Source organism: Schistocerca serialis, chromosome 4, assembly GCF_023864345.2.
Source record: "Schistocerca serialis cubense isolate TAMUIC-IGC-003099 chromosome 4, iqSchSeri2.2, whole genome shotgun sequence".
Lineage (NCBI taxonomy): Eukaryota > Metazoa > Arthropoda > Insecta > Orthoptera > Acrididae > Schistocerca > Schistocerca serialis.
This window is the reverse complement of record NC_064641.1, coordinates 48,481,828-48,507,292: the sequence shown is the minus strand read 5'-3', so window position 1 is coordinate 48,507,292 and position 25,465 is coordinate 48,481,828. Positions and strand designations below refer to the sequence as shown.

The 25,465-nt window shown below is 41.7% G+C and overlaps 1 protein-coding gene across 1 annotated transcript in view; it reads right to left on the bottom strand.

Annotated features, from left to right (window-relative positions):
- Positions 1-25,465, bottom strand: part of LOC126475363 (nucleoporin Nup37) — a 66,990-nt gene that overhangs the window by 16,231 nt on the left and 25,294 nt on the right. The window contains exons 2-4 of the mRNA XM_050103179.1: positions 3,643-3,843; positions 2,553-2,703; positions 1,143-1,362 (exon numbers count right to left, since the gene is read on the bottom strand). Coding sequence (XP_049959136.1) covers positions 1,143-1,362; positions 2,553-2,703; positions 3,643-3,843 — 572 coding nt within the window. The remainder of the gene's footprint in view (positions 1-1,142; positions 1,363-2,552; positions 2,704-3,642; positions 3,844-25,465) is intronic.

Genomic DNA, 25,465 nt, shown 5'->3' with positions numbered 1-25,465 from the left:
CTGCACCCACTGCACCCAGACCCTCCACCAATAGTCTCCCAATCGTATGTCCTTTTATCTCCTTCCCAAATCCACTCTCGCTTATCATCATTGTGTGCTGCACAAACTCACCGGCTCCGATACTCAGGTGTTGCCTTCCTACCCTGTGTACCTGCTGCACTTTGGGCACTGTGTCTTTAGCTGGCACATTTTAGCTGCACAGTTGTACAAGTGTGAGGGACAGGGGCATGCACACGTGTTTGTATGTGTACTCTAGATCATTAAAGGATTCATGCAAAGCTAACAATGTTTTCATTATTTTTCATGTGCTTATCAACAATACAATGCATCTATTATTTGGTGACTTGTCTCCTTATTCATAAATTGTTTGCATTGTGCCAATGCATTTCTTAAAGTATTTACTGGTGTGTAATTAACTCAACCATTTACTTTAAATTTAGCAAATAAATGATATAGTTTACAAACAATGGAAGGAATAAAGGTAACCACATACTCCTTAGTTGTGGAGTCAATAGGCACATAAACAAGAAAGAAATCATTGCTGAACTTTTGGACAACAATGCCCTTCTTCAAAGCTAACTACCAGAAAACACACATACTAAATTGTCCGTGCCAACTACACAGTCCTGTTGCTCAGGTTGACTGGGGTATGTTGGTTGGAGTGGGTGAGAGGAACAAAGAGGAAGGGTGGTAATAGCTGGGAGGGAGGGGCAGCATGGGAACGGATAAGAATGTAGCACCAGTGAGCCCATCCACTACAGTTAGAGGTAGTTGTGCTTGGCACACACTGTCATGGAGGACTGAATTGGGAAGAGAATACAGGAAGAGGGAGACAGCAGAGAGAAAACAGTGGCTTAGATTAACTGAGTGAAGTGCTAGATGGATGTGGGACAGGCCTAAATATCTATATCTAAGTGTGTGTGTGTGTGTGTGTGTGTGTGTGTGTGTGTGTGTGTGAGTGAGTGAGAGAGAGAGAGAGAGAGAGAGAGAGAGAGAGAGACAGCACTCAGAAATTATTTCAATCTCGCTTATGTGTTGTTTCCAAATAAAAATTACAACTGAACATTTAATATCCAATAAAAATTCCTTTCAAATGATGAAATTTCTGAAGTTCTAGGTGTATTTTGTGCTAGATACTAGACCTTGTCTTGGAAATGTCCCACACCACCAATTCCCCACCAGATAAGGCAGCAATGCTCTTGCTGTTGCTAGGAGCCCAGTCAGCCATTTGGAGTGGACTGCTGTTGGTGGGGAACGACATGAGCGAACGTCTCAGCTGGATGCTAACGAGATGCACAACATCCCGTGCAAGGCCGACCAGCACATTCTCAGGACAATCGCGATGACACGTTACAGACATAACTGCAGAAGATGAAAATAGCAGCATCAGTGACAATGATCTAAACTCAGTAACTGTTAATTTAATCTGCCAAAGCAAAAGTTTGAAACTGACTTTGGTGTAGTTCTAAAACTGAAAGAACAATTATAAATCTGGTAATATTTATTAGTTTCCTCTGATATTATCTGTTGTTACATCAGTGCACTGACCATATCAATGAATTTCCAAGAACACCTTACAATTGAACATAAATTCAGTATTTAAATATTACGTATGCAGACAGTGAAAAATTATCAGTTCTTCAAGGCAAGAGTTACAATAGCAGGGAAAGTGAATTCATAACATCATTGAGAATCCCTGTCTACATCACTTTCTTATCCTAACTGTGTTTCTTGTTTCCGCCAGCCTTTTGTTTCTGGGGTTGAACTATTTCTCCAGTTCCAGCTGCTCATATCTCTCTCCTGCCGCTGATCCTCTTTGAACAGTTGGTTAGTAGATGCTCCTCTTCTTTTTCTAATCATCTCCACATTTCAAAATTAATTGCATTCCATGCTGATGCTTGGCAGAAAACAATGACAATAAAAAAAAATGCTGTAGCACAAGAGGGGACCCTTGGTAGCAGTAAAGGAATTGACGATTAATGGTATCAGAAGTGAAGCATGAGTTCACACTGACTAGTAAGAGGCAGGAAATTGGTCTTGACCTTTTCAATCCGGGGCAGGTGCACCTCCCCATCCTATAAGAGAAACTTTAACATGCACAGTTATTGTATTTAATATAGGTTTGGCTCACCTTAACATTATCTGAGTCCTTATGCTGTGGCATAACCTACATAAGAAAAGCACAGGAGGTGATTGGTCTAAGTGGAAGGTTTTGGCATGCCATGTATTCTTATAAAGTAATTAACTTCCCCTGAATGAAATTGTATTCTGATAACCAGACTTGTATTTTGATCAAGTATAGTTACAAATTTAATTCTTTTTTCTTAAAGCTAATGAAAGCATGATCTTTCCTTTCTGTGACTGGCTAAGATTAAGTTCTTTAGATTTGGGTGTCGGTAAAGCTATAATTATTTTGGGCTTTCATTATAATTCTGTTTGTTAAATTTAGTGGTGTTATTGTAAATATTGTCTCACTGGTGTCTTTGGATTATGTTCGTTCATTTATATTACTGAAGTTCACTGGAAGAGTACTGAATGAAATAAAAGATTACCTTGGGAATTGAAGTTCAGTGATCCTATGCAGCTGAATGTCTCCTTAACATCCCACATTTTCATGGTGTTGTCATCACTTCCAGAAAATAAGAGTCTTCCTTCAGTGTCAAATGTAATGCAGTTTATGTAATCCCTATGCCCTTCCAGAACCTGTAACAGTGAAAGCATTTCATTGCTGTTATATACAATACAATTCAATCAAAATGGTGATATATATTCCGGTACAAAAAGGAAAGAGCACACTATGATATGTTATGTCACACCAAGGGAAGTAGATTTGAAGCTTTTATGGAAGCGAAGAGCTTATACTTTATAGTTATAAAACAGCATTGTTCACACAATACAACATAAGCTTTCTTATGACACACAGATTTGCTGTTGGCATACAATACATCAATATGGGGATTGATACAGTCACATGGCAGTAAAGTATGCACAATGCCTCCCTATACTGTAGATCAGACTGTACAGCATGGCAAAACCTTCCACTTAGACCAATCACCTCCTGGAAGTCAAGAATACTCCATGGTTATGGTGTTACAATTGAACTTCAGCCTAGAGAATCCCATGCATGTTTCAGTGGATATAATTCTGAGGAGTGAAGTGGCCCCACTGTAGATGTGATGTCTTCATGTTGCAGGTACTTGTCCATCTGGCCAATTGTTACGTATAAGACTCCACATTTGCCAAACAATATAGTGCCTTTGTATTGACAGGAAAACATCTATTGGGTTACTGAGCATACAGAACAATATCCTAAAAAATTATCTACATTCTCCTGAGATTGACAGTCCATCAAGGTGCACAAGAGAGCAGAAGTGGAGTTTGGATAGCTTGAGAGAGGTACTGGTAGAAATGAAATATAAAAGTAGGCCCTGAGTCATGCCTGGATATCTCAGTTGGTTAGATCATTGTCCACAATAGGCAAGGACCCAGTTTGACACACAGTTTCAATGTGACAGAAAGTTTCACAACAATGCACACTAAATTTCAGTAATTTTGAGATTTATTTTTATGGGCCAACTTGAACTATTCAAACTTCATGCCTTGTAATGGAAAAATGACATTCACCAGCATTAAGTTACTTACTTCTGTAGAATGATTTGAATCAAGGTCACTTGAAAATACACTGACTTTAAAGTCTGAATCTGCACTAGCAAATATTAGGCACTTTGGCAAAACATCGAGGCATGTTTCTGGACTCCAAGCCAATGCATGGGTTCTAATAGTGTGGTGGTATTCTTTGATAGTGACGTACTCCAGCTTCTCTGCCATTTCCTCCTCATCTTCCTGCAAAGTAAATACATAAGTAAACAAAAGGTAACACACTAAGTTGCAAGATACATATATGCAAATTACAACATAAGTACTTGGATATTTTGCTTCAGAGTGTTGCCATAAATTTTATTTTCACTAAACTAAGACAGCATAGCATTACATTCAGATAAAGAAATATTTATGTAAAAATCACGATTATCTAGCTCAAAATGCGCTATTTACTCAGAAATTGCTACTTAGTGAATACAGCACTGAAAGCAGGATTTGAAGTTTATGGAATACTTTTGTCCTGTGTGCATTTTCCATTCCTGCCCATGCTAATGGCTTCTTTTGACCTCTAACAGCCTTGAGTAGTGTCAGCTATACAAATACACACTAATAAATGGTGGACAGATTTCCGCTAGAGGTTCTCTTACTGAAATCTAAAATATTGGTCATACATTACGGCTGGCTGAGGCAAACTAGAGCATTAAACCACTTTTTAATGAAACAACCTTGTGACATATCACTAACAGTTTACTGAAAAGATTAATGATGCAGACATTTGTGATGTCATTGCTGCAACAGAAACGAAATGAGTCGACAAAGACACAAGCTTGCTAAAATTAGCCCAGAAAAAGCCCAAAACTCGCACTATTACTAAACCTATAACATATTTTTTCTAAATAATTAATAATGATCGTAGGTCTCAGAAACAGATACAAATTGCCACATGTGAAATGCAACTTCTATGTGAGAATTCTTATTTCTTGGTCGTATATGTCACAATTAACTTGTTATTATACATGCAGACCTAAGGAAAATGTTTTATCAGCTTTAGAGCTGTTCACATCTATAGTCTGTCAATCTATAAGGAACATGACATAGGGTAGGCTGAAATATGCAGATGTTAAGCCTCTATTAAAGAAAGGGGATAAAGAGATGCCATCAAACTACAGACCGATTTCACTTTTGTCAGCATTCTCAAAAATTTTGGAAAAAGTAATGTACAGGCAGCTTCTCAACCATCTGACCACAAATAACATATTATCAAGAACACAGTTTGGATTTCTGAAGGGTTCTGATATCGAAAAGGCTATTTACACCTACAGTGAAAATGTACTTAATTCATTAAATAACAAGTTACAAGCAGCAGGTATTTCCTGTGATTTGTCAAAGGCAATCGATTGTGTAAATCACAACATCCTTTTAAATAAATTAGAATTCTATGGTGTCACGGGCAGTGCTGCAAAATGGTTCAAGTCATACCTCGCTAACAGGAAAGAAAGGGTGTCAGTGTAAGGGACTAATGAATTAAGTCATCAGTCATCATCAGAATGGGAAGAAATTACATGTGGTGTCCCACAAGGATCCATCTTAGGGCCATTGCTTTTTCTTGTGTACATTAAAGATCTCTCATCAGTTACACTGCCAGAAGCAGAGTTCGTTTTGTTTGCAGATGACACAAGTATTGCAATAAATAGTTTGTAGAGTGTAGTTCTAGAAAGATCTGCTAATGATATTTTCATGGATATTAATAAATGGTTTAAAGCCAACTCACTGACATTAAACTTCGAAAAGACTCACTATATGCAATTCGGAACCTCTAAGAGGTTTCCACCCAGCATATGCATAAAGTACAAAGAAGAGCAGATAGAAGAGGTTGACAGTCTTAAATTCCTGGGAGTACAACTTGATAATAAATTCAGTTGGGAGGAGCACACCACAGAACTGCAGAAACGCCTTAACAAGTCTGTATTTGCAATTCGAGCGTTAGCAGACATAGGCGACATAAAAGTGAAAAAGCTTGCATACTTTGCCTACTTTCATTCCATAATGTCATGTGGTATAATATTTTGGGGTAACTCTTCAAGTCAAACAAAAGTTTTCAGAGTCCAAAAGCGTGTAATACGTATTATTTGTGGAGTACATTCATGGACATCTTGTAGAAACCTCTTCAAAGAACTGGGTATACTAACTACTGCCTCTCAGTATATTTACTCCTTAATGAAATCTGTCCTAAATAATATATCTCTTTTTCCAACAAACAGCTCAGTTCATACATACAATACCAGGAACAAAAACGATCTGCACGAGGACTTAAAAGCACTTACTTTAGTTCAAAAAGGGGTCCACTACTCAGGAACACTCATCTTCAATAATTTGCCAGCAAACATAAAACATTTAGTTACAAATAAAGATCAGTTTAAAAGGAGCCTGAAAGACTTACTAGTGGCCAACTCCTTCTACTCCATTGACGAATTTTTTAATAGAAACAAATGATGTATTGTATATATTCATACTATTAGTATTGTTATTTCAGATTTTTTTTTTTTTTTTTAAGTGACATGTTCCACATCCACGAGGATCTCCTCAACACAGATCTATGGAACGAAAAAATAATCTAATCTAATCTTTATGTCATATGTTAAGGTTTTAACACATTCTATTCACAAATGGCATGTCAGGAGAAAGACTGATTGTATTTCTTTGTGTGTGCTGCTGTTAGTCTAATTTTATCTCCGTGGTCTCTGTGACAGTGATAAACAGAGAGCTGAAGAATATTCAGTTTTGTTGTGATTATTAATATGTTCTGTGAGACAGAGAAGCGAGTATGTCATTGTTATTAATATAGGATTTCACAAGGTGGATTTTAGTACAATTAGAGCTAAGATCTTTGCTTTGAGCCAATATGAGCTGATTCAGCAATGTTTTGGCTGTTCTAGTATGTTTGAGTCTTGGGACTTTGTTAAGACCCTTGTGCAATCCACCACTTCATAGTTTGTGGAATGCCTTGACTTTTACAGGTTGTTAATTTATGTCAATAATACCTGCAAACCAAGCATCCAATATTTAACCCTCTAGCATGCACACCGTTTTTTATAACACAAGTGGGCGCACATCAAACTTTGTACACAATGCAAAGAATAGTGTCTTTATGTCACCAAGGTAAACCAGTACAAGCAAAAGCACAATTTAATCTTACTTTAATCAAACAATGATAAAATAAACTTACATTACACGAGCTAAATCACTGTTTAATTAAACAATAATAAAATAAACTTTCATTATATCACTCTGTAGCTGCATACAGGTGTTACCCTGTGGTAATAACCCACAAGAAGCATTAAACAGCACAGTTGCATTTGATTCCAGCCAATGGCTTATTCGATTGCTAATTATATCGTAGACACCTGCCTCATTGTGGGCTTGTGCCGCTGGCTCAGAATCCGGGTTATTTTCTTGCACAGGTTGTAAACTTTTCTTCACATAGCATGCTGTTTATTTTCGATTACTGGTGTTCATTTGGATGTATGACAGTACTACTTAGCACTATGCTAGCTGAAGCAATAATGGAGAAATGGGTACAGACTTGCAGTTGTAAAATAATGGTGGAATGATACAAGACAACGTTATTTATGGTGGGCACGTTTTATACACAGGTACAACCACTTGAGTTGAAATTTGCCCCAGAAGTATAATTTCATTATGTACATTCAACTCAATCTAAGACCTCAGTAGAAATGCATAAAATTAGAACTGTAGCTGCAATGTGGAAAATTGGATGACATTAGGCATTACAAGGAAGTACATTTCATCTAAAATATGAGGGAAATATTCCCTTTTACAGATCCACTTCATAAGAAGGGAGACCAAGCAGTGAGTGCCATCCTCACAACAGGGAAAGTCTGAGTGACCAGCTTCTTCTCCTCCTTCCCCCCCCCCCCCAAATCCCCTTTTACATCCAATTTCTATTTTCTCCCTGAAGAAGGTACGGTCAGATTTCCAATGACAGGATTAGAATTTTGTATTTTGATGTCTCTATTGGCAATATTAGATATTTCATCTACTGTGGGCAAGTTCCCAAGACAATTGAAGTTCAGTGAGCAACAGCCAGTGGCAATTTGTGTTTAGACCCATCCTACCTGTGATTTAGGTACACAAACAATAGTGGATGATTTGCCTGACCATGGTGCTAAAAGGTTGACAACACAACAAACTAACAAATTAGGTATATGTCATAAAAGAATAATACTACATATAGAATCACAGCAAATGACTCAGTCACGATGTTTATGAAGAATGTACACAAAGGCCACGGGGGGAAAATTCACAGACGAATTTAACATTTCATTTAATATATCCTTACAGAACTTCAATTATACTTACTATGAAACAAATTAGATTAAAATTTAACAGAAGCAAGGACAAGGGATAGGTAACGTTTAGTCCTTAGGTAGGCGTGTGGGGTGGAGGTCCACTTACAGGCACCTTAGGTCATTTATGTCCCCATGTACAATACATACTTTAGATGACTTCAGTAATGATAATCTGCACTGTATGGTTTTTGAAATAGTCTTCTAGGATAGGGGAAATAAATAACTTCTTTAGAAAACAACAAACATGAACAATTTTATTGAATACAGTTGAAAATGACAGTAACACAAACGTAATACAGAGAATTTATGTTAATACTCCTAATAAAGCTCATTCTAAATCATCAATACAATCTCCACATCTCATGTTTACATGAGGAGGTCAGGGGAGAGAAGTTAAAAGACTGGTGTGATGGTGGAATGAAGGCTGTGTAGTGCTGGAATGGGAACAGGAAAAGGGCTGGACAGGTGAGGACAGTGACTAACAAAGGTTGAGGCCAGGAGGGTTATGGGAACATATGATGTATTGCAAGGAAAGTTCCCATCTGTGCAATCCAGAAAAGCTGGTGTTGGTGGGAAAGATCCATATGGCACAGGCTGTGATGCAGTCACTGAAATTAAGGATATCATGTTTGGCAGTGTACTCAGCAACAGGGTGGTCCACTAGTTTCTTGGCCACAGTTTGTCGATGGCCATTCATATGGACAGACAGCCTGTTGATTGTCATGCCCACATAGATTGCTGCACAGTGGTTGCAGCTTAGCTTGTAGATCACTTGACTGGTTTCACAGGTAGCCCTGCCTTTGATGGGATAGGTGATGCTTGTGGCCAGACTGGAGTAGGTGGTGGTGGTGGTGGTGGTGGTGGGAGGATGTATGGGAGAGATCTTGCATCTAGGTCTATTACAGGAGTATGAGCCAGGAGGTAAGGGGTTGGAAGCAATGGTTGTGTAAGGAGGGACGAGTACATTTTGTAGATTCGGTGAACAGCAGAATACCACTGTGGGAGGGGTGGGAAGGATAGGGGGCAGGACATTTCCCATTACAGAGCACGATGATAGGTAGTCGAAACACTGGCAGAGAATGTAATTCAGTTGCTCCAGTTCTGGGTGGTACTGAGTTATGAGGCGTATGCTTGTCTGTGGCTGGACGGTGGGCTTTGGGAGGTTATGGGAGACTTGAAAGATAAAGCATGGAAGATTTGTTTTTGTACAAGGTTGGGAGAATAATTATGGTCTGCGAAAGCTTCAGTGAGAGCCTCAGTATATTTTGAGGGGGACTGCTCATCACTGCAGATGCGACAACCATAGGTGGCTAGGCTGTATTGAAGGAACAGATAGGTATGGAATGGGTGGCAACTGTCGAAGTGGAGGTATTGCTGGTGGTTAGTAAGTTTGAATGCATAGAGGTACGGAGTGGCCATCTTGCCATCTTTAAGGTGGAGGTCAACATCTAGGAAGGTGGCTTGTGTTGAGTAGCACCAGGTGAGGCAAATGGGGGACAAGTTGTTGAGGTTCTGGAGGAATGTAGACAGGATGTCCTCACCCTCGATCCAGATCGCAAAGATGTCATCAATGAGTCTGAACCAGATGAGGGATTTAGGATTCTGGGTTTTTAGGAAGGATTCCTCTAGATGGCCCATGAATAGGTTGGCATAGAATGGTGCCATGCAGGTGCCCATAGCCATATCCCGGATTTGTTTGTAGGTAATAGCTTCAAAGGAGAAGTAATTGTGGGTGAGGATGTAGTTGGTCACGGCCACTAGAAAGAAGGTTGTTGGTTTGGAAAGGTAGTGTTCAATAGCGGTAAGGCCATGGACATTAGGAATGGTAGTGTAAAGGGAGGTGGCATCAATAGTGACAAACAGGGCAACGTGTGGTAAAGGAACAGGAACTGTGGAGAGTTAGTGGAGGAAATGGTTGGTATTTTTTATATAGGAGGGTAGGTTCCGGGTTATAAGTTGAAGGTGTTGGTCTACAAGAGCAGAGATTCTCTCAGTGGAGGCTCAGTAGCCAGCCACAATGGGGCATCCTGGGTGGTTAGGTTTATGGATTTTAGGAAGCATGAACCATGGACCTTGCTGTTGGTGGGGAGGCTTGCGTGCCTCAGCGATACAGATAGCCGTACCATAGGTGCAACCACAACGGAGGGGTATCTGTTGAGAGGCCAGACAAACGTGTGGTTCCTGAAGAGGGGCAGCAGCCTTTTCAGTAGTTGCAGGGGCAACAGTCTGGATGATTGACTGATCTGGCCTTGTAACACTAACCAAAACGGCCTTGCTGTGCTGGTACTGCGAACGGCTGAAAGCAAGGGGAAACTACGGCCGTAATTTTTTCCTGAGGGCATGCAGCTTTACTATATGGTTAAATGATGATGGCGTCCTCTTGGGTAAAATATTCCGGAGGTAAAATAGTCCCCCATTCGGATCTCCGGGCGGGGACTACTCAAGAGGATGTCGTTATCAGGAGAAAGAAAACTGGCGTTCTACGGATCGGAGCGTGGAATGTCAGATCCCTTAATCGGGCAGGTAGGTTAGAGAATTTAAAAAGGGAAATGGATAGGTTAAAGTTAGATATAGTGGGAATTAGTGAAGTTCGGTGGGAGGAGGAACGACTTCTGGTCAGGTGACTACAGGGTTATAAACATAAAAACAAATAGGGGTAATGCAGGAGTAGGTTTAATAATGAATAGGAAAATAGGAATGCGGGTAAGCTACTACAAAAAGTTTAGTGAATGCATTATTGTGGCCAAGATAGATATAGATATAATGGTAAGACAGATATTTAGGAACCCGGTTTAAATTGTAAGACATTTCCAGGGGCAGATGTGGATTCTGACCACAATCTATTGGTTATGACCTGTAGATTAAAACTGAAGAAACTGCAAAAAGGTGGGAATTTAAGGAAATGGGACCTGAATAAACTGAAAGAACCAGAGGTTGTACAGAGTTTCAGGGAGAGCATAAAGGAACAATTGACAGGAATGGGGGAAAGAAATACAGTAGAAGAAGAATGGGTAGCTTTGAGGGATGAAGTAGTGAAGGCAGCAGAGGATCAAGTAGGTAAAAAGACTAGGGCTAGTAGAAATCCTTGGCTAACAGAAGAAATATTGAATTTAATTGATGAAAGGAGAAAATACAAAAATGCAGTAAATGAAGCAGGCAAAAAGGAATACAAACGTCTCAAAAATGAGATCGACAGGAAGTGCAAAAGGGCTAAGCAGGGATGGCTAGAGGACAAATGTAAGGATGTAGAGGCCTATCTCACTAGGGGTAAGATAGATACCGCCTACAGGAAAATTAAAGAGACCTTTGGAGATAAGAGAACGACTTGTATGAATATCAAAAGCTCAGATGGAAACCCAGTTCTAAGCAAAGAAGGGAAATCAGAAAGGTGGGAGTATATAGAGGGCCATTACAAGGGTGATGTACTTGAGGACCATATTATGGAAATGGAAGAGGATGAAGATGAAATGGGAGATAAGATATTGCGTGAAGAGTTTGACAGAGCACTGAAAGACCTGAGTCGAAATAAGGCCCCCGGATTAGACAACATTCCATTAGAACTAATGACAACCTTGGGAGAGCCAGGCCTGACAAAACTGTACCATCTGGTGAGCAAGATGTATGAGACAGGCAAAATACCCTCAGACTTCAAGAAGAATATAATAATCCCAATCCCAAAGAAAGCAGGTGTTGACAGATGTGAAAATTACTGAACTATCAGTTTACTAAGTCACAGCTGCGAAATACTAATGCGAATTCTTTACAGACGAATGGAAAAACTGGTAGAAGCCGACCTCTGGGAAGATCAGTTTGGATTCCGTAGAAATGTTGGAACACGTGAGGCAATACTGACCCTACGACTTATCTTAGAAGAAAGATTAAGGAAAGGCAAACCTACGTTTCTAGCATTTGTAGACTTAGAGAAAGCTTTTGACAATGTTGACTGGAATACTCTCTTTCAAATTATGAAGGTGGCAGGGGTGAAATACAGGGAGCAAAAGGCTATTTACAATTTGTACAGAAACCAGATGGCAGTTATAAGAGTGGAGGGGCATGAAAGGGAAGCAGTGCTTGGGAAGGGAGTGAGACAGGGTTGTAGCCTCTCCCCGATGTTATTCAATCTGTATATTGAGCAAGCAGTGAAGGAAACAAAAGAAAAATTCGGAGTAGGTATTAAAATCCATGGAGAAGAAATAAAAACTTTGAGGTTCGTTGATGACATTGTAATTCTGTCAGAGACAGAAAAGGACTTGGAAGAGCAGTTGAATGGAATGGATAGTGTCTTTAAATGAGGGTATAAGATGAACATCAACAAAAGCAAAACGATGATAATGGAATGTAGTCGAATTAAGTCGGGTGATGCTGAGGGAATTAGATTAGGAAATGAGACACTCAAAGTAGTAAAGAAATTTTGCTATTTGGGGAGCAAAATAACTGATGATGGTCAAAGTAGAGAGGATATAAAATGTAGACTGGCAATGGCAAGAAAAGCGTTTCTGAAGAAGAGAAATTTGTTAACATCGAGTATAGATTTAAGTGTCAGGAAGTCATTTCTGAAAGTATTTGTATGGAGTGTAGCCATGTATGGAAGTGAAACATGGACGATAAATAGTTTGGACAAGAAGAGAATAGAAGCTTTTGAAATGTGGTGCTACAGAAGAATGCTGAAGATTAGATGGGTATATCACATAACTAATGAGGAAGTATTGAATAGGATTTGGGAGAAGAGACATTTGTGGCACAACTTGACTAGAAGAAGGGATCGGTTGGTAGGACATGTGTTGAGGCATCAAGGGATCACCAATTTAGTATTGGAGGGCAGCGTGGAGGGTAAAAATCGTAGAGGGAGACCAAGGAATGAATACACTAAGCAGATTCAGAAGAATGTAGGTTGCAGTAGCTACTGGGAGATGAAGAAGCTTGCACAGGATAGAGTAGCATGGAGAGCTGCATCAAACCAGTCTCAGGACTGAAGACCAAAACAACAACAGGAAGCATGTAGAAGGTAGGACTGCGGGGAGTGGTAAGGGTGAGCAGACAGACGGACTCTGAGGGGAGGTTCTGGGATGGGCCTAAGGATTTGAGTAGTGACTAGAGATCCTGCTGGATTTCTGGAATGGGGTTAATGTCGCAAGGTTTGTAGGTGGAAGTATCTAACAGCTGGTGGAGTCCTTCTGCCAAATAGTCCTTGCGGTTCAAAACAACAGTGGTGGAGCCTTTGTCTGCTGGTAGAATTATAAAGTCAGGATTGGTTTTCAGATGGTGGATTGAGGTTCTTTCTGCTTATGTAAAGTTAGTTTGCATGTTGACGGGTTTGGAGAATGATGTTGAGGCAAGGTTCAAGGCTAAGAAATGTTGGAAAGTTAGAAGGGGATGATTTGGGGGCAGTGGTGGTGGATCACAGTTGGATGGAGGAGTGAACCGAGTTAAGCAGGGTTTAATATTGGTCTTTGGTTGAGCCTGATTGGTAGGGTTGATGGCGAAAAAGTGTTTCCATTGTAGGGACCGGGAGAAGGAGAGAAGGTCTTTAACAAGTCCTGCATGATTGAATTTGGGAGTGGTGCTAAAGGGGAGGCCTTTGAAGAGGACTGGTATTTCTGTGGGCCTGAGACTTACGGAGGAAAGGTTCATGACTGAGTTACATGTCTGTTTAGGTTCTGGATTCTGTGTGATGGTGAGGGGGTGGGGGGGGGGGGGGGGAGTTTTGGGGTGTGGGATAAATGTGGTAGGTCTGCGAGACAGGATTTGTCAGCTATGAGGGGATGTGGGGGAGGTTTGGAGGTTGTTTTAGGGGTGGCGGACAGTGGTACTCCAAGGTGGCAGTAGGAAGTGAGTGTGATGGAGAGCTTTTTGAGGTGGCATCGTGCAGGGCAAGAGTTTCAATGTGTGTTATGGGTTCCAGGAATTTGGGATTGCATAGCAGGAGAATTTTGCCATGGAGAGAAAGTACAGGAAGGAGGTATGGGCTTGGTTGATATGGTTTTGAGGAACTTCGTTGGTGAGGGCTAAGAATTGGAGGAATCTCAACCCAACAAGTCACCTTCCTAGATGCTGACCTCCACGCCTCGTAACACTGTAATAGATTTAGATGCAAGACCTGTCCCATACATCCTCTGACCAACACCTACTCCAGTCCAGTCACAAACATCATTTATCCCATCGAAGGCAGGGCTACCTGTGAAATCCACCATATGATCTACAAGCTAAGCTGCAACCACTGTACTGCATTCTATGTAGGCTTGACAACAACAAGCTGTCTGTCTGTATGAACGGACACTGACAAGCTGTGGCCAAGAAACAAGTGGACCACCCTGTTGTTGAGCATGCTGCCAAACATTACATCCTTCATTTCAATGACTGCTTCACAGCCTGTGCGATATGGATCTTTCCCACCAACACCAGCTTTTCTGAACTGCGCATTCCCCCCTCCCCTGCCCACCGACTAACCTGCAGCACTTCACCGTCCACCACCCCTACCATACTATCCCTCCCCCTTCCCACCCCAGCCCCTCCTTACCCCCACCCAGTCGCCATTCCCATCTTGCACTCGTGCTGCTGCTCGTAGTGTGATTTCAGTTGCCTGAGACTACAGTCATGTGTGTGAGTTGCATTTGCGTGTGTGAGTTGCATTTGTGTGTGTGTGTGTCCTCTACTGTTGATGAAGACCTTACTGGCCAAAAGATTTATTTGTGACAATCTTTTTGTTGTGTTTATCTGCAACTAAATATCTCCACTATATGGTGAGTATCAACTTTCCTTTTCATAATATTGTTACAAAAGATTTGGAGGATTATTAAACCAGAGGCAAGTAGAAACAATGTGCCAAGTCAACTCAGTTTCAAGATATGACAGAAATAACGTAGGTTAATTCTCACAAAGAAGAAGACAGCAACCAGCCACCATTAATAATGCTATTTATTTAGGTAAATAGCGCCGTAACCGGTTTCGAACTGGCGAGTTCATCATCAGACGGCTGTTCACATGATTTGCAAGATACACTTTACATAATCGTATCTTACAAATCATGTGAACAACCGTCTGATGATGAACTTGCCAATTCGAAACCGGTTATGGCACTATTTACCTAAATAAATAGCAGTGTTAATAGTGGCTGGTTGCTGTCTTCTTCTTTGTAAGAATTAACCTACATTAATTGTAAACAGCCACAGTCTCACCATATCAGTTTTAGACAACATAGCATATGGCAGAAAGGATGATGCATTGAAATCAATGGGCACAAAATTCTGTATTTGCTTCCTCGCAGGGACAGCAAACCTTGCACTGAATAACACCATCCCTAGCCATTAGTTAAAAGATGAAATCCTGAAAATTACAAAAATCATTGTGCCATTTTTTATAGGTCCATGACTCAAGGCAGATTTCCTGAGAGACAGCAGAGATGGATGTAAGGAAATACGCTCAATTCTGTAATTTTACTCCCTCCAGTATTTTCAGAAAGTTTTGAGAATGTATCACACAACAAAATACTGATTCCTTTTTGGTACTATATTTTTAATTTTATTTTTTCTCCTGTTTTCTGTGATCATGTATGCTGAGGTAATCAGCCATGGAATGATTCACTACATACCTCAAGAAATGATGACAAAAAGTAAAAGAAGTTTAATAAAGTAAAAAAAAAAAATAACAAGAATTTTTAATAATACACATTAAATAACTAACACATCACAGTGAAAGGTCCTAAACTACAGTGAGGAATACTGATGGAATAAAAGGAGTGTGCCAATAGCAAGTCTTTTAACATACATTTGAACTTTTGGAGATTATCACCCATATTTGTCCATTCTGCTGGAGGTTTACTAAAATGGAACCTGCAGAACTGTTCATATCTTGTTGAAATAGTTCATGGATGAACTGTGTCCAACAGCACAATATTTCGGCAGATGACCATGTCGCCATTATCAGGTGCGCTGGTGATCTGACCAATGTGGAGCTAGTACTGTACATTTATCTGCTCCCCTTCTCCTTCTTATTGCCTGCTCTGTCATCCGTTCATGCTCAGCTTCCCTATCTCCACTCCTCCCACTGACACAGTGCTCCATCCTACGTTTGCACCCAGGTGTCCTTGCTGGTGACACCTCTGTTGTTCCTCCACCTGCCCCCAAAATCAGTTTTATGTCTGGTACCTATTTTCTCTTCTTGACCATTCTAATAGTGGGGTCCAGGCCTACTGAAGATGTACCAACCATCACAATTCATAAGCAGTTCCCTTACTCGAATCTCATAGATTCCTTAATGACTGAGTCACAGAAGTCAGAACCTTGGTGTGGTCATAAGCCATTCCATGCAATTATGTCAGGAAATGTTCTGTGACAGCTGACTTGTTAGGCTGCTGCAATCTGCTGCACCACTGGAATTTTTAGCAATGATCTTTGAGAGTATGCACCATCTGACCTATGTATATCTTACCACATTGGCAGGTTATCTGATAGACCCCTGGGGTGGGGCAAGAGGAAACAGTGCCACCTGAAGGAGTGTGCAGGGCAACAGATGGCAGATAAGGCTACCTGGTGTAGCATCGGGAGGCTGAGGGAGGGGAAAGGGGGGGGGGGAGAAGGATAAAGGCGAGCAGAAAGGAGAGGAGCAGAGAGGAGTGTCCAATGAAGGTGGGAGGAGACAGGACACGGGGTCGAGGACAGTAAAGGGTGTGGAAACAGTAGATTACCATAGGTTGAGGCCGAGATGATTTTTGGGCGTAGAATGTGTTGTAAGGATAACACCCATCAGCACAGTTCAGAAAAGCTGGTGATGGAGGGCAGAATCCATATGGCCCAGACTGTGAAGCAGCCAGTGACATTAAGCGTGCTATGTACCACTGCATATTTTGCCACAGCTTAGCAGTAGCCACTCATCCTGGTGGATAGCTGGTTGGTAGTCACACCAATTTTAAAAAGTTGAGCAATGATTGCAGCCGATCTAGTACGCGACATTGCTGCTTTCACAGGTGGTCCGGCCTCCGATGGGACAGGACTGGAATAGGAAATGCTGGGTGGGGGATTGGACAAGTCTTGCACCTTGGTCTTCCAGATTGATATGATCCCTGTTGCAAGGGGTTGGGATTGGGTGTGGCATTGGGATGGACTAGGATATTGTGGAGGTTAGTTGGGTGAAAGAACACCACTTTAGGAGGGGTGTGAAGGATTATGGGTAGGATGTCCCTCATATCAGGCCATGATGATAGATAATCAAAGCCCTGACGAAGGATGATGTTTAGCTGTTCCATTCTATGGTGGTATTGGGTGACAAAGGGCACTCTTTTGTAGATGGTTCATGGGTTTTGGAGGATTTCAGTGTGTGGGGGTATGGCACGGGAAATCTGTTATGGGCTAGGTCTGTGGGATAGCCCCCATCTGTGAAGGCCTTTGTAAGACCTTCAGGAAACTGGGCAAGGGAGCTGCTGTAGCTGAAGATACGCCATACACTTCATATGGCTGTATGGGAGGGACTTTTTGATTTGAAAGGGATGGCAGCTGACAAATGCAGATATGGTTGGTGGGTTTAATGTGGAGGGAGGCATGGATGGAGCCCTCAGAGAGGAGGTGGTCAACATCTAGGAAGGCGGAATGCTAGGTTGAGAAGGACCATGTGAAGTGGATGGGAGAGAATGCATTGACGTAGTGAAGGAATGAGGATAGGGTGTCTTGGCCCTGAGTCCAGGTCATGAAGATATCATCAATGAACCCGAACCAGTTCACAGGTTTGGGAGGCTAGGAGATTTTCCTCTAAACAGCCCATAAACATGTTAGTACGGGAGAGTGACATGCAGGTGCCCATGCAACGGAAACACTTCTGTGGCAACAATACCTCCAAGCAAAGCCAACATAATCCCAACAGTGAACCTTGCTTCTTCCAGTTTATACCACCATCCAGTGTGAAACCCCCCTCCCCCTTTCCACCTAACCAACCTCTGGTCACCTTCCAGGAATTCCTTCCCTCTAACTTGGTTTCACCATCATTCCCCATCTCCCTTCCTAAGAAAACCAGCCTCTCAGTAGAAGAGAGGACAGCCTCAAAACAGATCTTAATCTAATGATCCTACCTGCAGACAGAGGTTACACCACCATCATCATGACTCACAGTGACTGACTGGCGGCAGGCCTCTGCCAGTTGCCCAGCACCTATGAACTCTGCCAAAGTGATCCCATCCCAGAAGTTCAACATAACCTCCACTCCCTGCTCAGTACCTTAGGCTCTTTCCAGAACCTCTCCCCTGAATCCATTCTCCTTTTTCACACCTATCCCACCCTGCACAGCCACCTTCAACATGCCCGCCAAAATCCACAAACCCAGCAATTCTGGATGTCACATTCAGCTGGCTGTTGTGCTCCCACTGCAAGAATTTCGGCTCTCATTGACAAACACCTCCCACACATTGCCAAAAATCTGGCCTCCCACATAAAAGACACTGACCACTTCATTTACAGACTCTCCAACATCCCCAACCCTTTACCTCCTGGATCCCTACTTCCCTATATATCAACATCACTTGCACTCACAGTCTCACTACTACTGAACACTACCTCTCCCACCATCCTTCAGACTTCAAACCCACAATCTCTTTCCTAATTGTATACTAACACACAACTACTTTGAAGGGAAGGTATACAAACAAATCTGTGGCACAGCCATGGATACCTACTATGCCAACCTGTTTATGGGTCATCTAAAGGAAAACTTCCCAACCTCCCAAAAACCAAACCCCTGATTTGTTTCACATTCATTGATAATATCTCTATGATATGGACTCAGGGTCAAGATGCCCTATCCCATTTCTTCACAACCTCAACACCTTCTCTTGCATTCCATTTCACTTGGTCCTTCCCAATCCAGTAAGCCCACCTTCCTGGACACTGACCTCCTCCTCTCTGAGGACTCCAGCCACACCTCTGACAACATTAGCCCTGAATGACCAACAGAGCCTGCATTTTGACAGTTGTCATCCCTTCCACACCAAAAAATCCCTTCCATACAGCCTAGCCACCTGGGGTCAATGTATATGCAGTGACAAAAATTCCCTTCTGAAGGTGTCGCAAAGGCTTTCACAAAGAGACTATCTCTCACACCCAGTCAGCAAACAGATCCCCACACACCCCAGATCTTCTCACCAGCCCAACACCCAAGAATCAGCTACAAAGGAGCAACACCATTGTCAGCCAATACCTCCCCAGACTGGAACAACTGAATCACATGCTTTATCAGGGCTCTGATTATCTATCATTATGCCCTGGAATGAGGAACATCCTACCCAAGATCCTTCCTACCCCTCTTAAAGTGATGTTCTATCACCCACACAACCTCCGCAACATCCTAGTCCATCCTGAAGTCAGTCCCAATCCCAACCAGTGCCACAGTGGTCATAACCCTGTGAAAGAACCAGGTGCAAGACCTGTCCAGTCAACTCACCCAGCATTTTCTATGCCAGTTCTGTCACAAGCTTATGTTACCCCATCAGAACATGGCCTACCTGTGAATGCAGCCATGTCACATACCAGCTCTGCTGCAATCACTGCTCAGTCAATTTTTTACATTGGTTCGATTACCAACCAGCTATCCACTAGAATGAAAGGCCACTGCTAAACTGTGGCCAAGGACAGAGTGGACCACCCTATTGCATAACATGCTTCTGAACATAACATGCTTGATTTCAATGGCTGCTTCACAACACAGGCCATCTGTATCCTCCGCTCCACCACCAGCTTTTCTGAACTTCGCAGACGGCAGTTATCCTTACAACACATTCTACATGGCAACTTTAGCTAGTGTTTCATATACTATTTTAATCCATACCAATTTATGAAGTTGAGTGTTTGGTCACAATGGTTTCACTGGCAGTTTTTGTTAAATTTGTGTAACTTTATAAAAAAATATATTTCTCATATTTCGGAAATAAACTTAGTAATCAGGATAATTTATGAGTGATGCATGTATGAGTGATGCAGCGAATTTGCTGTCCTAATGATATAAAGGAACCATGAAACCATTCTAGCGATTGTTACTTTCGTAGTACTGAAGTTCCCGGTTACAACTCAAGAGATAAAAAAGAAACAATGTACTCAAACTTTCGATCTGCTATTTGAACAATGGGTCATGTTCTAGATTTTCTTGTTCCTATGCCATCACAATTTTTTGATGGTATTAAGTGGATATTGTAGTGGAACCTGTCGTTTAAGTGCTGCTTTATTAAATAATAGTAACACCTACGAATCAGTACCTGTTGTCCATTCTGCATACACAAATTTCAGTTACATTAATGTGACCACCACCTATGTTCAATGTCAACATGCAGTAATCATTCATAGATAAAAGGTAGCATCACTAGCAGTGGAGGGTATATAAAGCATTTTGCGAGGACATGGAAAACAGTGCAATCATTGTCATATGCGGAAATGGAGTTATCTAATGTCCATAAGGACACGATCATTGGCTTTTTGGGCCAAGGGTGAAAGGATTTCTGAAACAGCTAAGCTTGTGAACTGTTTGTGTGCTGCTGTGGTTAAAGCATACCACGCATGGAAAAGTGGTGCTATCCAAAACTGGAGCTGAGGCAACTGTGGTGCACCACAGGCAGTAGATGGCAGGGGTGTATGACTGCTGTGGAGACATGTATGGGCAAACAGACATGCAACTATAGCCTAGATGAACCAAGGGCTACCAACAGTGTCTTCTCAATGACTGTTCAGCCAATGCTGCTGGGTATGGGCCTCCGCAGCAGGCTCACAGTTCCTGCACCTATGTTGACTGCAGTTCATCAGTGACAATGTCTGGAATTTGCATGCTAGTACCACAGATGGATATCCACTGAGTGGTGACAGGTGGCCTTTTTAGATGAAATAATATTTTATGCTCTTTCAGACAGATGGCTGTTGGCATGTCCAGTGTGAAACGTCTGAAAGCAAATGCCTGCAGTAATCAAGGGAGCACTATGGCCTGGGAAATGTTTTTGTAGCATTCCCTGGGTGACGTTGTCATTTTGGAAGGCACAATGGATCAATGCAACTATGCAACTATTCTTAGCGATCATGTCCACCACTACATGCAGTTTATTTTTCCTCGGCACTATGACATCTACCAGCAGGACAATGCAACACGTCATGCAGCTCACAGTGTACGGGCATGATTCAAAGTGTCCCAGAATGAGTTTACCCTACTCCCCTGGCCAGAAAACTGCCCAGATTTAAACCCAATCAAGAACCCATACAACCACCTTCAATGGGCTGTTCACGCTATAGTTCCCCAACCGAGAAACCCAGCACAGCTGGTCATGGCACTGGAGTCAGCATGGCTCCACATCCTGGTCAGTACCTTCCAGAATGTTGCTGACTGGATGTCTCACAGTGGTCTACACTGAAAAAGGTGGTTACTCAGGCTTTCAACAGGCGGTCACATTAATGTGACTGGATGGTGTATGAGGAACAGTTACAAGAAACTTGATAATAATTCTAAATTTAAAAAGGCCTTCATGGTTGGAGTAAAAGTAGTGAATTAAAAATCCATTTTTGCTCCTTGGACAGTACAGGGGCTTTAATACACACTCCTGTTTTTTATGTGAACTGTATAGTACGACAAAGGATAAATATTGGTCCAGAATAAACTGGTGTACACGAGAATCTTTGAAACCTGGAGAGAAGAGTTTTGCACAAAAACTTCTTACATCTTAAAAATAAACACTATAAACCTTAAAACAGTTGGTGAAAGCCTTACCCACAAATGGAGAATGTTTCATATAACTTTGTGAGAAATTTTATCATTTTTAAGAAGCAAAATTGAAAGAAGACTTGTTTATTGGACCTAACACTTGAAAAAAGATGTTTGATGCGAACTTAGAATAAAAATTACTGCAACTGAGAGAGGGGATTTGTTATCACTCAAGGAGGTTATTACAAAGATCTTAGGCTATGTAAAAAGACCCATATAATACTTCTTTTGTAGCCCAGATGCTGGAAATGTTCAAGAAGTTAAGCTGTTTGATATGCCTTAAGTTTAGCATCTCAACACTCATTTTGATTTTTCTCCTGAAAATGTGGGTGATGTTAGCAAGGAACAAGGCAAGCACTTTTATCAAGACATAGAAGTGATGGAAAGACAGTATCAGAACTGCTGGAATATCATTATTGTGAGACTTCTGTTGGTTACTTCACTGATACATACATCAGGCAATTTACCAGAGAAAAACCTCTATTAGATGCTTTAGGTAGTTATTAATGTAATTGGCAATTGCTGGTTCTCCGTATGTCTATACTTTGGAAAACACAGCAAAAAGCATGGCAGAGGGTAAGTCCCATTGTACTACTTATAATGGGAATGTGGTGGAAAGTTCTACCAGCAATTAGATGGAGTCATGATAGGATCCCGCCTTCCACCAGGCATCAAAAACCTATAAATGGAACATTTAGAAGAAATTGTTTTCAAAACCATGTGTCTGAAACGAAAGGCATTCTACCAATACAGGGAAGATGCATTCGTGGTGCGGCCACATGGTGAAGAAAACCAGCAGGAATTTCTTTGACCACCTTAATAGCACACATGACAATATAAAGTTCACCTGTGAGGCAGAAGAAAATAGATGCCTGCCTTTTCTGGATATGCTGATATGGAAGAAAACTTATGGCACACTGGGACATTCTGAAAATAGAAGAAGATGCCACTATCCAGCACAATGCAAATCTGTGCTCACCACTTGGTGCACAGAGCACAAGATATATGTGACAAGGAGAGTATACCCATTGAGTTGCAGCAACTGAGGGAAACCATTTGCAAGAACAGCTACTTAGAGGCACAGATAAGATGCACTCTACAATGAGCAAGATGAGGAAAGCCGATCCAGAGGAAGATAGACAGTGTCTGGCATTGTTTCCGTATGCTGGGCTGCCAAGGTTGCTACGATATATCAGAAGAACAGCATTAAAATCATTTTCGTCTCATTGGCTAAAATCAAAAATATGCTTGGTTCAATGACAGGCAAGTTGGACTACAGACACCAGGAACCTACAGCATCAGTTGGGAAAGTGGCAAGCAATATATCATTCAGACACAACAGTGTACTTCACAGTGTGCTCAGAATGTGTGAGATATGTTCACCTTGGCCAAGCGGACAAACCTGCAGTGGCAAAGCACAGCCTCAATGAAGGTCACATGTTTGATTTTGGACAGACAGAGGTTTTGTGCCAGTCAAACGGGTCTGGGACTCAATTATCAGAGAGGCAGTGGAGATACAGGTACATAATGATCTTGTCAAATGGGACAGCGGTTTAAAACTGGACTCTGTGTGGAATGCAGCAATAGCACAGATACGTCAAGAGTGCTCTAACGTGAAAGCAGCGAATGCAGCAAATGGAATAGACAGGCTACTCTAGGACTCACAGCACCAGAACTCTCCCACCCTCTGGGAGTCCCCTCAACTAGTGTCTGCAATTTCCCCCTCCATCCATGTTACCCCTCTGGTAGCGCACAGTTGGCCCAGCCACTGCAGAAAAGGCAAAGGAGTCTGTGGTCCAGTGTCTATAAAGATATGAACTGGACATGAGTCCCACACTTCGTCTGAAGATGATGAGCAGCAGGAAACTTGTCAAAACACAGCTGCAGAATGATGCCTTGACTCAGCTGATAACCCAAAAAGACTTCATCTTAGTTACTGGTGATTTTTCCCATTCCATTCATGTATGAAGTGCGTTGAGAATGATTGTTTAAATGCTTCTGTGCTTGCTGTAATTAATCTTATCTTTGTTGATCCATTAGGCACTGTGGGACAACAGCTGACATTTATTTCTTGATTCAATAATTTACCAACAGCCGTATATATTGCAGAAATTTCTACAATATATACGGCTGTTGGCAAATTATTGTATCAAGAAATTAATCTTATCTTGTCCTCATAATTCCTATGGGATTGATATGTAGGGGTTGCAGTACATCCCTAGAGTCAACATTTAAAGCTGGTTCCAAAACAGTGTTAGTATACTTTCTCAGGATGGTTTCTGACTTTCTACAAGAGTCTGTCACATCAATTCTTGCAACATCTCCGCGATACTTTCCTGCGAGTCTAAAAAACCTATGCTGCCCTTCTCTGTCTATGTTCAATATCCCCTGTTAGTCATATCTAGTACAGGTCCAACACACTTGATCAATATTCTAGGATGGGCCAGATGAGTGATTATTAAGCAATCTCCTGTGCAGAGTGATTGCATTTCCCTAGTATTCTGGCAAAAAAACCGGAGTCTGCTACCTACTTCAGCCAAGACTGAGCCTAGACATGATTGTTACCTAAGTGTTATGTCCAGGTATTTGTATGAGCTTACTGGTCGAACTGTGACTCTTTGATATTATATTCATGGGATACTATATTTTTTCATTTTGTGAAGTGCACAGTTATACATTTTTTGAATAGTTGCAGCAAGTTGCCAGTCTTTGCACCACTTTTAAATCTTGTCAAGTCTGAATATTTGTGTAGCTTCGTTCAGGCTGTACTTCACTGTAAATCATCTGCAAAAAGTCTGAGGTTACTATTAGTATTGTCCACAAGGTCATTAATATACAACATGAACAGCAAGGGATGCACAACATATTTACCCAGGGTATACCTGAAGTTACTTCTACATCTGTCAGTGACTCTCCATCCAAGATAACATGCTGTGTCCTCCCTACCACTAAATTTTTGATCCAGTCACAAATTTCACCTTATACCCAATACAATCATATTTTCGATAATAGAAGCAGGTGTGGTACGGCGTCAAATGCGTTTTGAAAATTGAGAAATACTGCGTCCACATAACTGCTTGATCCATGGCTTTCAAGACATCATGTGGAGTGTGCAAGTTGGTTTTCACACAATCTATGTTTACAATATCCATACTGGTTGGCATGGAGGAGGTCATCCTGTTGGAGATAATTCATAATGTTTCAGTTCAGAATACATTCTAAGATTCTAAAGCAAATAGATGTCAAGGGCATTAGATGGTAGCTTTGTTGATCATGTCTGCTACCCTTCTTATAGACAGAATATGCAGCACACAGACAGTAGACAAAGGGTAGCGATGAACCATGTGTTAGCCAGGTCTAGGTAGGCAAGCCTAACAGGACTACCCGGGCAACGAAAGTGGAACTTCAGGCTGGCGAGTGACAGCGGGCAGCGATCATTTTGGGCTGTCCAGAGTTCACGGCTCAGCCTGGATCATGGGGGCAGTAGCAGTGCTGGCAGCCCTGGCCTGAGGCAGTCAGGTGGTGGATACTGCTCTGTGGCCCAGAGATGGCAAATACGGCTGTGTCATAAGTAAAGTAATGAATGGCATGGACTGTATGTCATAGTAGGGTCCAGCTGTGTCATTGATGACAGGCTGGACCTGGAGGTTTTAATACAGCGGCCCATTGCTGAGTTTGTGGAAGAACTGTGATTCCGTGTCACTGGGTAACTTCTGGAATGGAGACTGATGACCAGGGTCTGGCTACTGTTAATGCAGCAACCAATCACACCGCTGAAGGTT